We start from the raw sequence: 13,714 nt of genomic DNA, 5'->3' as shown, positions 1-13,714 counted from the left end.
CCCATCTAATGGAAAAGGAATTTGTTTCAGATGTCTCTTCAAAAGGGCATAAAAATTGTTGAGGGTATTTAAGAGAGATTAATAGAGTGCTTTGGATATCTGAGATATAAATCATGTGTCACGCTGTGAGAAAGTTCAAAGTCAGTGGAGAAACTTAGTTTTAAATGATTCCAACACTTCAGTGTACATCAACAAGGAAAATGAATGCATTTTGGACAATGGGGATTCATAAGAGAAGGCCAGTCAGCATAAGAGATAATTTATTGTGTAAGGCTAAGCTAGCTGGCAGAATTTATTTGTGGCTGAAAGGAAACAGAAGGGTTTTGAAAGAAACAAGCAAAAGGAGAGTATCAATGATATCCTAATTCAGTAATAGGACACTGATGGCAATAGGACTTTCAAATGTAGACAACGGGGACAAATTTGACATAAGCATGGGGAGGAAAAGCAAAGCACTAATTTAGAAAATATATCTAGAATTGAATTTCACTTTATCTGCTTGGAATCCAGCTGGGGGTATTCAATAACATCAGAGTAATAAGTAAATGCTCTGTAATCAGCAATTTGGAGAGTTAAGCTGGTACTGAGCCATTCACAGTGTCTTTACTACTTGTACATTGCACTGTTGTTCAGGGCAGTGAAAGAGGGCCCACCAGACCTTGTGTCCCCCTGTGGACTGGTTGCCAATTTTGACTTCAGCACAGTATTCATCTTCTTGGCAGCCCAGCTTTCTGAAAGATACAAATATTTCAGTGTCCTATACATAAAAATGGCAGATCTAGAGGAAATACTTCCCGAAGTGTTTTATTTGGGCAATTTTATGATAAAAATAGTTTTAATTCATCTGGAAAGTAAGGTGGCTCATTCATACCTGTAGCAAAGTATTTTTGGCAAACCTCTATTGCCAGGAGCTTTTCATGCTTTGCTGTTCAGATGAATGAAGCAATCCTATTTTGCACAGCTAATTAAACCTGAGCAAAGAGTACATGTTTGGATATAAGAGCAGGTTATTAATAACCTGACTGGTGCTTTAAGTTGCCATTATTGAGTTGAACTCACTATTGAGGCAGTGACTTGGATCAGGATAGCTGTGTCCTCATTTAAGCTAGTATAACCTGTAGAACAATACATATTTTTACACAATAAGGGATTTGAGTCATAAAGCTGCTTCACTTTACACTTCAAGTAGTAGGGAAAAGAAGCTTGCCAGTTAAATAAATATATTATCGGTAAGCATTATTTTTTTTTTCATATTATATTCCCTTCCAGTGTTGCCCTGTTACACCTCTTGGAGCTTTCTCATTTCTCCTGCTTATTGATGGTCTTGGCTACTGGGTATTGAACAATGACAGAAGTTAGCATGGGGAAATACTGCTTTAAGTTCAAATCTAATTCAGTTTTGCTGTTGTTTTTTAACTGCTGTTATCTCATATGTGACTTAAGGAGTTTCACATGTATTTCTGGGTTTTGTTTGTTGTTGTGTTGTCCCCAAGATTTGTAGACTCAAGAAACTTAGGGAGAGCAAACTCTCTCCTCTTGCCCAGTTACTCTAGGTTTTTGCTGTGCCCAAAATTTACTGTTTATGGTTTTATACTAAACTTAATACAAATTTAGCAGTTATAAAACATAAGCATAGTTCCTCTGTTCTCATCTCTACTGGCCACTCTTTTTGCTAGTTGTTTTAATAGATCAGTTGCAGAAGAACACCACGAGTTATGTCTGAATAGATACTGGGAGGATGACAAATGGAAACAACTAAAGATTTGTATCTGTGCGCTTCCTCAGCGGGGGGGGGAAGGCAAAAAACAAAGAGGAAATAGACGTAACATTTTATGTAGGTTTAGACATTTTTAAAGGTTTGGGAAATTATTTTGGCTGTCTTCCTTTGCTCTAGTGAAGTAAAAGTTATCATGGCCACTGACTCAGAACTGAGCAGGAAAGAATTCCATGCAAACTGTGTTTTTATATTACAATTAATTAACACTTCCCCCCACTCTCATTCTGTTAGAGGAAAATACAATATGAGAGAGAGATTCTCACTGGGCTTTTTCCAGGCAGTACTTAGCACTTGTGGCATTATTAAGTACACCAAGAAGTAGTTGAGCAGTAAAGACACTTGCAGCCCCACGGGTGAATTGCCTTGATGCAGTATATATGCACTAACCTCAGAAAAATGCAACAGTTGCAGGAGTGGGAGGGGAAGAGGTTACTTTAGTCTGTCCTTACTCATGGTTGCTTAGGCTTATGCCTCGTTTTAGCTGCACCCAGTGACTGAAGTGCTTAGAAATGGGTCCCTATCTAGTGAGCATCGCACTGGTGTGGCTGGAGATGGGGTGCTTTTGGCTCACCTGTTCCAGCAACCTGTCTGAAGGAGCTCTGCTCCCTCGGTCATCAGGTGGGACTTGGTGGTGTCTCTGTGTTTAGCAGCAGTCAGCTCTTCTGTCAAGGTTTTAGTGGCAGCACTGAGGGTGAGGAGTTCACTGCCTGTAGTGGCACTGTGTGATTCAAACACACTCTTGCCTCTCTGGGGATAAATCTTGGCCCTGTAAACTACAGAAATCCTATATTTCTTATCAAAAATTCTGCAGTTGCAATAACTTTCTAATTTTCAGACTGTCAGGGATGATTTTGAGACCTTGCTGCAAAGTGCCTATACAAAGGTATACCAAAACACAACAGTTGAAGGAGTAGAAGGTGGAGGGGGCTTTTGTTTGGTTTTTCTCTATACAACTTTTTTCCAGTAGGAAATATATGTATGTAGGTTCATAAATAACATAATCTTAAACATCTGGTTTTGTGCGTGAAGTTGTACCTCAGTGCTCGCTTAGTAAGGAGTTGTTGTTTTGTTATTATTAAAAATTGGCTTTGTTTCCCTTTGTGGGCTGCATGCAGTTATGGAGAATATGTCAGTGAAGCAAGCCCTTATGGCACATGATGAATCCTGCAAAGGAAAGCAGCTCCCTGGGGATTTCCAAAAGTCGGCATCAGGAGTACAATGAAGGACGTGGTAAACACTTCCCATCAGCACATGGTATGGAAGTCAGTGGCTGGCCAAAGTCAGACAGATGCACTCTTCCAGCAGAGCAGCCACAAATAGGAGCTGTAATTACAGAAAGTAGATATGTAATGATGAGTTTAGTTATTAACCACTTTCCTGTATGCCTTTTGAGTAACTGTAGTATCAGAGCACAGAGCGCTGGAAAACCTGGAGCTTTGTTGAAGCTGCATCCTGTAGGAAAACGAGAAGTACGCTGAAATCATGCAGCTCTGCAGTGGTGTACCAGGGGTGAACTGCCCTATTTATTTTTTTAATAATTTGCTCTTGGGATTTTTGCTGGTCTCTTAAAGGTATGATTTTATACAAGTCACCCTCCTACCAAGGTATGGTTTGCCAAGTGTAAACCTCAGCACTCTCTCTTTACAAACTAATTCCAGACCTACACTTGTGTGTTGTCTGTTTTAATAAAATAAATTCATAAATATCCTCTTAGATGCAAATTGTAGACTAATTGATGTGGTCTGGCTCTGTGATCAAAAAATACAAGGCGGCTGTAAAGCTAATGGGTTTACAGCTGCTTTGCTTCACCAGAGTGTTTTCGGGCATCTGGAGTGCTCAGCTGAATGTGTCCGCTACTTTTTATGCACACTTCTTACTGTGCAGATAGTGACTACAAAATACACTGAGTAGTGTTGCTGGGAAAGCTGTTACCTGCAAATGAATAGGAACTTTAGCCTGGCTTCTACAATATTTATATAGACCCTCAGCTGCTCTAAACTGTCATAGCACTACTGGCTGCCCAAACTGCTCATGACAAAAGAGTCCTTGAAAATGTTACTATTACATATGAAGGCAAAAGTTTTAACAAGTTTTGCTTACTACAAAGCAACTAGCAGAGGAAGTGTCAGAGGAGGAAGGTACTCACATGAGAGCAAATTTTTTGATGTCTAGGCCTGGTGTAAGGGGACTGGTGGCTGGCTGGTTAGAGCAGGGGGAGGAGATGCTACAGCCACCAGCTTCTCCAGCTGGAGTGTTCTTCACGTCTGTTCAATGAATGCATTGCCTCAGTATAATGACCCTTCCAGATTCTCTGGGATTATCTGTTCCTTTTGCCATCTTCATTTTCCACATCATTTGGAAGTTGAAATTACACGCTTATCAGCACAAGATGTAAACCCCAGATCTCTGTACATCATATTTTTAAAGGGCAAAGTGGATGTATGTGGTGCATGGAGCTTACTCTGCCTTTCCGGAGATCATTTTATTTAAATAAATCCAAACTTGAATTCATATTTTTTCTAAAAATATTTTTGTGCCCACACATATATTTGCATTTGAAATGTCAAGTGCACCTTCCAGTGATTGTTGTTAATCTTGGCCTTTTATGCATCCTTCCGTATATTTTATAGTTTCTGATTAGTAGAAGTATAATTTTTAATTATGTTTGGAAATCAGCAGTGCAGATTGCTGAAAGGCTGAGCACTCTTTGTTGCAAAAGCATTTTTCCCTCCTAACACCTTGTTTCTGCAGACACAAAGCACTAAGCTCTAGAGAAATAAACAGTTCTTCAGAAACTTGTAATAGCTTGCTTAGTCACAATATATAAGAGAACCTCAGGAGGTCCATTGGCAATGTGTCACGTTGTCTTCACTTCTATTGTCAGCTGTGCCAAGAAATATGAATGACTGCTTGGGTCTGTGAAGAATTTATGAAAATGTTATTCCTGGTGTGAGAAGCAACTGCATCCCAAACTAAATCACCAGTCATTGGAAGGAAGAACACACAGAAGTTGATGCAAAATAGTAGCCATGGATTTTGTTGTTTTGCTGAGTTCTCTTTGTTCCCAGCATGGTGTTCTGTCAGAACTTAGTGATTTTGTGGGTAGAGGGAAGTATACTTAATTTTGATGTGTAGGTGAGTAAACACTGGTGCTTGCAGAGAGTAAGTTTATTCCGCAGTTCAACGTGCCATAAATAATACCAGCCAGTGCTATTGGCATCGTTTGCTGCTGAGGTTGTGCCCTCTATGCCTGTCACAGGTGGCCAGTAGAGACTGGAAACTGTCTGATGTATTTTTTAAATCAGTGAGACTTTAGTATGAGAAATGCTTAAGTAGTAGCAAACCAGATACAACAATAGCAAGGGATGATGTTAACATGCTTCAGATCCTGTCTTACCCAGGGTAATTTTTCAGAGGATAACAAGAAAAAACCACATGTGTAGGTAATCAGAGAAAGTTTCCAAGACATCACAAATCTGAAGTCCTTGAAGGCCAGGCAAACTTAGTGGAAGATGATAGAAATTTTGAAAAGTTGACTCAGAACATTCTGGTTGTTCCTTTATAAATCTTCTTCTAAAAATCAAGGAAAATGAGGAAGAGTTTCATTTTCTTTCTGCTGGAGAGAAAAACACTGCAAAATATTGATACTTGTGAAAAAAGCAAGGTCACTTTCTGTGACTTGTAAAACTGTGACTTGTTTTACAACAATTAATACCAAGGAGTTTTTCTGTAAAAAGTGGAGAAGAAAAAAAAAAAGAAAAAAGTGTATTAGTTTGTACATTATATGCAGAAACAGATGTTTTCATGGATATATACTCTCCTTAAGAGAGAAAGGCTTCAGTAGTCTACACTTACATTGATCGCCATTGAGCCAATTAAGATGGGGAAGGAAACCCAGGATTACTGTGGAATTTGCATCTAAGAGATTAATTTTTACACTAGAACATAGAGCCCCTGGCATGGGAAAATACAGAAGAATGCTTTTTGTGCTGCCTGGTAATCTGACTTTCTCTCTAACTTCAGCAGTCATTCAGCATACCATGCCAAGAGGATGCAGGTGTTGCAGAAAGAAAAAGAAAGCAAGTAATTTAAGTAATTGCCCTCTAAGCAAGTGCTTATTCAACCAAGTGATGTGCAAGAGGAATGCTTAATAATATACTGAAAAAGAAAAAAGTGCTATAATCCCTAGCTGTAATTGGGAAAAAAGTGAACATTGAGATACTATTTAATTTAAGCACATAGAAGATCAAATGCAAAAATCCCCCACAACCCAACACCCCCAAACAACTGTTAATTATGAATAATAGTCCATCTGCTTATGTTGTGAAAGGTGCTGTTCACTAAAAGCCTGTAACTTTCAGTTCCTGGATAATAAAAAGAGGTGGAAAGTGATAATATTTCTACGTTTCGCAGTCAACAGAAAGATTGTAGTCTCCTCGTCCCTTGCTGTTAGAATTGCGCTTTTAGGTAGATAAGCTGTAAAGCTCAGAATATGGCGAGGCATCAGTCCACAGGAGCAGGAGATGGTGTTCTGCCTGCAGTGGGAGAAGGCAGCTGCTGTTGAGGAAAAAAGTATGTGTATGTCATACATCTGCATCAGACAACGAACATTAGGTCTAGGGGTAAGAGCAAATTGCACACAGCATTTGGGGGGCTAAGTAGACTCTAACCAAGAAGAAATCTTCTAGCCTCAGTTGTACCACTTGTTTCTGTGAAGAGCAAAGACCTGCTCTAGCTTGATGAAAGTAGTGATACAAATGCTGTGAGACATGTTTGCCCCTATCAGCCCAAAATAAATGAGGGGGGTAGAACTTTGCCAGAAGTATGCATTATCTTGACTTTAATTAATAGTGCTAATTTCTGTTCCACTTAATATTGCTTGTAGCTGTTGGAGACAAATTATATAAAGCTGTATCCAAATACATTAACCAAGCCAGATAAAATCTTGGCCTTTTGAGACTGCAGAGTAGTAAGCATATACACAGTGAATGCTCAGGTTTTCTTATTGTACTGGTTCTGTTTTACAAGGTCAAAAGTTTTCTAATTTCAAAAGCAACTTAAAATCTTTTTGGGGACTGAGGATGTCTCATTTTGGTTTGAAATGTGGTTTTGAGCATAAATAGGCTTTTGTGAGATGTGGGGATTCTGTCATGCTGTTCCGGGACTTTTACATGCTGCGTTCTGATAAAAACAGCAGGCAGATTGTATTTCTTTATCTGCTGGAAAAGCCAGAAGATTTTTCTTACTCATCTGGGAATTTAGGAAGAACCCCTTTGGGAGTTACAACATGCCTGTGTGGTCAGGTGTAAACCAGGTGCGTAACAGCTCTTTCTAATACTCCAAACTGCTAGGGCAGAAGCTGCTCTGTGGAGAGCTGGGTTTTGCTGTCATGAGACTTAGTGAGATACTTCTGGAACTGTATCTTCAATATGTTACTTGTTTCAAGTTTATGGACTACAAAAAGAAAAAATGAGTGCCAGCAACGCTGTATTCATTTTTCGTGCATCTCTTATTTATCTATAGGCTCACACTTCCAAGGGCAAAGCAACATCAATGCTTGTGGGTACAACTTGCATATAGGGGTTACTAGTTGTGCTGGGTACAAGGAAAAATGACTCAGTTGCTGATACAGCAACTTGCAGTGAGACGAACTGTGGAAATAACTTTAGCTGCCCAAAAGCAGTTACTTGCAAATTTATGTGACCTACGTGTATATATATTTATATTTACAGACACAAGCTGATTCTATAAAATGTGTGTGGAATTCACTTACACCCATGACATGCCTGATACACACACATTTGATGGCTGGCTTGCTGACAGTATGGGAAAGTACTTGCTTGTGACATGTATGGCTCTCATCCATCCCTTTGAGAGCCTATCCTGTGGCCTTTGTGTGTTTCCTATACTCAGTGGGTTTTGCTGGGTACATATGGATGAGAGGGAAGTATTCTTAGTTATTTTTATTACTGTATAATGAACTAAAATTTACCTTGTTACTTTAAAATAATACTTCATCAGGTGCATCTTCTGCCTCCCTGATGAAATACACACAAAAATACCTTTCAGCCAAATCTGCTGTCTAGGGAACTGATCACAAATGGAAAGTTTTTTATTGTACTACTTTTTTTTCCTCCATTTACTACCAAAACTGACCTTTCACATACTAGGTACTAGCAGCAATTTGAGCAAGACGTGGATTTTCATTGCTCTGGGGCTTCTGAAAGCCAGGGCCCAATTATAAGCTCTCTTTAAATATAACTGAATGGGACAATGGGTGCAAACAACCTGAGGCTTCTGACTAAGTATGCAGACATCTCAGATCATTTGTTCTTTTTTTTTTTCCCCAAATCCTTAGTCATGCCCTTGTCTCAAGAGAAGTTTTGTTTCTGAAGGAGTTCTGAAAGATATTCCTGTAACAAAACGAAAATAATAGAGATTTGTTCCTTAATGCTATAAATTACAGCAGATTCAACAGCTGTTTGTCATCCTCCTCTGTCAATGATACTGCACTGATTAGGCACTGCACCAAAGTGTGGTAAAGCTTAAGTTTCTATCTGAACTTCTTTATGTTCTGTAAGGGAGGGTGTCAGCATTGTAGGGCTGGTGCTTTGTGCCTGACATAATTGGTACTGATGCTTTTAGTATTCTGTTTCCAGCTTAAGAATGCCTTTTTGTTATCAGGATATTTGCATTTCCTCTCTTCTCCAGTACCCTCAGGTTCCTGTCTTCCCCAGAGATTATATACCGAGAACAAGAAGTAAAATGTAAATTTGGGTATTCAACAGGCAGTGGAAAACAGTAGCACACTTTTTATGTTCATCAAAAAAAGATCTGTTGCAAAGCTAAGTCACTGACCTTTTCTCCCCATCCGTCATGGGACTTCTCAGGAAGAGCTGGGGTCTGCTCCACGGTGAGCTTGCCTGGTGTGAGGAAGTTCACAGACGCATCCTGTGAGAACACACAGGGCTCAGGTGAGCCCTGAGAATGACGGTATTAGGTCCTTTCTGATTAATCCACCCTTCACCAGTCTGTCTAGGTGTCACACTGCAGACTGTGTAGGCTTTTTTAGGATTCTCTCTTTCCTGCTGAAGCCTGCACAGAGTATCCCACAGTTGTGAGGTTCACAGAGGACTAAACAAGATGCTTCTTGCTCCAACTATAACCATCGTCTACATGGAGAATTTAGGTTTCAATCTAGGACTGTGTTCATTGTGGAGGTCAGAGGGGAAAGCTGTGCTTAAACCAAGCTCTTTCTCTACCTTTTCCCTAAAACCCTCCACGGCAAGCATAACCAAAGTCCCCTGCTGCTACAGCTGTTAGAGTCAACTCAGGGATGCCAAGGCCAGTCAGGGGGAGGGGAGACTGGGGAGGAAAGAGGGGTAAAGAAGGTGGTGTAGGTGCCCTGCTGTCTTAGCCACTGTTGCCCACATAGGATCCATTAGGTTTCCAAACAGGTACTCAGAAGCATTTTGTCTGAGATGGCAGCATGGTTTTCTGAGCCTTATGTGGCTCAGAAGAGGCAGATGTTCTGCAATGTGTTACTCTTTGAGGTTTAATGCATATATTATATTGTTTGTCAGTTTGTGATATCCTTTCAGGCTCTGTGGTTATGGGTTCCTACTTTATTTAGCATTCAGCATTTTAATTGTATCTGCAGCTCCTGCAGCAGGCATCTCTCTGAAGAAGCCTTAAGATGTCATAATATTTGAAAGAGAAAAATGTGCATTTTTTGATAGCACCTGTAATTTAGGTAGCAAAATAATTGGTGAGAAAGCATCTCTTATCTCTTGTTGAATCTGATATGAAAGACAGTTACAGCTTTTCAAACCTGGCTAAAAATATGAATTATCCTACAATATTTGGATGGATCTAACTTAGGCAGCTGTCAGACAGAAATATTTTAGATTCTGTATGTTAGTAACACTTGCAGAGGGGCTGTGGCTGTTTCCAAAGACCTTTTTTGTTGCGTGAAATGAGGGGAACTCACTTAGCACAGTAACTACTGTGGAGATGTTTGAACAAATAAATTATTGCATGAAATAATTATTCCTAATAGAAGAATAAGATCGTATGGACTTTAGTCATTCTTACAGCATCCTTGTGAGAGGCATATCAGAAACTCTAAGAGGTCTGTTACTTTTAACGTTGGTATACTGCTCAGTTTACAGTAAGAATTATTCCTTGCCATTGCAGGAGCATTGGGGGTATGGGTGTGCAAGTTTTATTTTATCTTATTTTCCATATGAAAGACACATTCAAAAAACCAGGAAGAGCCTTTAGTAATCATATTACATCACTGTTAACCAACAAAGGCTATAAGGACCTTCTGTAAGACCAATCACAATTAGAACTTAAGTATCAGTTGGGAATTGGGCTATAATTCTGGCTAGAATTTATCCTGTCTTTTGATATGGTACAAATCCTTCCTACCTAGCCTGATTCTTAGCCTGGGGTTTAACATTCTGCTTAGAGTTCATTTTATTTGGTTTGACGCTCACCCATTGTCTTTTGCATGAGTTTGTTGTTATGCTTTGCCTGAGCTGAACTGCTCCACCTGATGGTAAAAACAAAAAAATGTCGTCTCTCGTGCAATGAGGATTTATTTGAAAAAATGTAGTCTAGTGGAAGTATTTGATGCTGTAAGGGTATGTGTGCCTTAATCCAAGAGACTTACTAATGATGTTCTGCCTCCTTTGTACTTGGATGTAGAGCAGTTAAGGTTATGTAAAGGAGTTGCACAAAGATCTTGCATCCATGGTTTTCTCTCATGTTTCTAGTGAGATACCCAGTGCGTGGGTACTTGTACTGTAGACATGTGCTTCTCAAAGTCCAGATACTGCCAGAACCTAAGATGCAGCTGTGCTTTGCAAGACATGCATATCGGAAAGGAGTTGTTCCTGCTCATGCACAAAAAGGGAAGAGTGGCTGCTTGGTAGCTGTTGATTTGGTCATGTTCTTATTAGCCGATATGGAAATACTTAATGGTTGAGTATGTTGGGTAGAAGAGCATGTCTGTATGGTATTTTCTATCTCAAGTCCACTTAGTTGCACAGAAAAGGAGGTAAAACTAAAGAACTCTGAAAGAAATAACCTGCTTACAAGAAAAGATTTAAAATGCTCTCTTGTGGCATTGAAAGACAAGTAATCACATAAATCTTGTACAAGCAGCAAAGAAACAGGAAGCATAACAGAGCTGCATGTTCCCAAGTCTTTTAGTTTGCCCAGCTTTTTGCAATGCAATCTGTAGATGCATGCTACAATAAATTTGTCTCTGGCACCTTTCATGTTGCCCTAAGATATCAGAGTATTTTCTGTGTGATAGCAAGATCTATCACTTCTGGATGGTCATGTCTTCAGCCAGGAAAGAAAAAGGTATGATTTGCTATCATGAGCTGATGTGGCTGGGCTAAAGGATGGATCCTGTATGGAAGGATGCTTATATGTAACAGCACATGAAAGGAATGTTTTTTAAAATATTTGAGCAGCCTAAGGCCAAGATTTCCTGTGCTATTGAGAAGGTAATGTGAGATCTGACCACCTGAGCACAAGCTGATTACATTCAGCCTGCACTCTTGCAAAAGAAAGGTCATGGTGCACCAACCAAAAATCTTTGTGAACAGGCAGGTTGCTCTAATTCATGCTGTGAAACTTTGAGGAATCTCCTTGTTGTATTCAGTTTTCATAGCCTGTATTAAAAATTGCAAATTTTAAGCTGTTCCTGTAGCTTTGTCTTTCACTTGTATTAACCATATACACTTATATTGCCCAAAATGGTGTGTACAGACCTTTTTGTTTTTTCCTTTCTCTCTCAGACACCCTGGCTCTGGAATACCAGACAGTGCTGGAACGGGTATCCATATCAGGTAAAAGTCACAGTGGTGCCTAAAAACAAACATGACACCTCTGCAGAGCTCCGTTTTTATTATGGTGGAGCTTTGTGTCAGTATGTTAGCGTGAATGGGCTACTCAGCATTTCAGAACATTGCTAGATGCTCCCCATCTTGCTTGAGTTCAAAATGGGAAAGATGAATATAGCTGTCACACCTGTTTTGAAATGAAGCACAGGATCTGAAAACAGATCTGGGAAATCTAACCGTGAAAGCAAACATCTGCAATGGAAGTAGAATGGTCATTTTTTACAAAGTTCTGAGGATAATGAAAGTTTTAGCAAAGCCTCAGATTCAGCAAGTTGGGAAAAAGCCAGTATAGTTCTCATAGTTGTTACACTGCATACAGGGCAAGAGTTAATCCCTGGCAGTTGGTGCGATTGAAGAGGAGACTGAAGAGAGAAGGTAGGTTTCTCTTTAGGTAGTTAAATAGGGCTATCCAGTCCTGGCGTCATGGAAACTTACAACGAGAGAAGGTAAAATTAATGAGAGAATTGAGACTGATTTCAAATCTTTATTTTCAGCAATGTCTGTATTTTCATGAATTCAAAAAGTATCAGCGTTTCTCTCTGTTCTATGTCAAAGTATATAACTTCAAAGAAAGGACTTAAGTCACTTATCTCCTTTACTGAGGAGAAGAATGCCACTGTTAATGTAAAAGTGCCCTTTCAGTTTGTGTCCTGTTGCACTCGTTCCCTCTTTCAGTCCTCGGAAAAAATTCTGCTCAAGGTTCAAATTTGGTTCATTAAAACAATCTTCAAAAAAATAACACTTACTCCTCACTGCACTGCTAAGGTTTCAACTAGTTCCAGGAATGTTTAAGTCCTAGGTCCAACTTCTGGCCATCTTTCACAGCAGCACAGTTGCTCCAACAGCATAACACCAGGGTTAACTGTAGCCCTACAACTCCAGAAACTATTCTCTGCCAGGGGGAGAAGGAGCAGGACAAGTGAAAGGAGAAGGGTAGAAATTTTATCTATCATTATCTGGTTGAACAGGGGCTTCTAGAGTTTGCATACCCAAAAAGCTTTGAGAAACCTCTCCTGTGCTTTCCATTAGTTTGTGCTACTGGAGATAGTTGTTAAAAGTATGGGATGTATTTAAACAGAGCAGTCAACTTGCTCTAAAGGATTCAAAGTATTTTTCAGAAAAGATAACTCCTGAACTCTGCCTTGGCTGTACCACTGCCTCATTTTGCCTCCTGGTCTGATAGAAGTAGCTTACAACATGGATGCTGTGAGGATTGGTGAATCAATTAAGTGTTCCCTTTTATTATTAACAATAACAGTAAGGTAGCCCTTTAGAGGAAAAAGTATCATCATGTATGTGGGCTAGGAATGGACTTTGGAAACCCTTTTGGGAAAGCTAAGGGACACCTGTTTCCTTAATACCCTTTGTATAACAGGAGGCAACAAGAGATTAAAGTTGTGAAGTATAATTTTTCCTTTTGCTATAAATCAGAGGTAACAAAAGTTTCAAATGTGAGCTAGTAAGATTGTCTTCAAAATTTTTAATAACTTTTGAGGGTAACTTTTGGTAGCTCTTTTAGTCTGAGTTCTAATTCTAAACCTGAGCTTCTTTAAAATGCTGCTTTATTTTTATTTTTTTTTTAAATTCAGCATGCAGGAGTCTCAATAGAGAGAGAGGCAGTGTACTAGCTGTTATCCAAATATAATTTACATTGAATTCTAAAAGCTCCTGCGAAGAGTTTGCAATTTAACGAGCCCAGCCTGTCTAGGGCATATTGCTTTTTTTTTTTTTTGCTTTTTTTTTTTTTTCCCCTAAAGGGCAGGGAGGGAAAAAAAAAATAGCCAGACTGGAAAGGATGAAGAAGAGTATTGTCTGAAAGATGCATGAATTCCCTATAACAGTGAACAGCCCTGGACAGGCTGAACAGGAGAACTGTGTTTAGGTTTAGGTGCTACTGTTCATGAAGGTTGTGTACCGGTTGGAAATAGTTCAGTGGAGATAGTTCAGCAAGAATGACCAGAAATCTTGATCTGAGAGAGATTGAATGAGTTTGGTCATTTAGCCTCAGAAGAAATAA

General features: G+C 39.4%; 1 protein-coding gene across 2 annotated transcripts in view; it reads left to right on the top strand.

The window, feature by feature from the left end:
• The window catches only part of CERS6 (ceramide synthase 6), a 134,448-nt gene that overhangs the window by 80,156 nt on the left and 40,578 nt on the right, over window positions 1-13,714 (top strand). For both annotated transcript variants that reach the window (XM_052793134.1, XM_052793133.1), the window contains exon 5: window positions 11,593-11,643. In XM_052793134.1, coding sequence (XP_052649094.1) covers window positions 11,593-11,643 — 51 coding nt within the window. The remainder of the gene's footprint in view (window positions 1-11,592; window positions 11,644-13,714) is intronic.

Source organism: Harpia harpyja, chromosome 7 (assembly GCF_026419915.1).
Source record: "Harpia harpyja isolate bHarHar1 chromosome 7, bHarHar1 primary haplotype, whole genome shotgun sequence".
Taxonomy (NCBI): domain Eukaryota; kingdom Metazoa; phylum Chordata; class Aves; order Accipitriformes; family Accipitridae; genus Harpia; species Harpia harpyja.
Note: the sequence above shows the minus strand (reverse complement) of the source record. Positions and strands in the feature narration are given on the sequence as shown.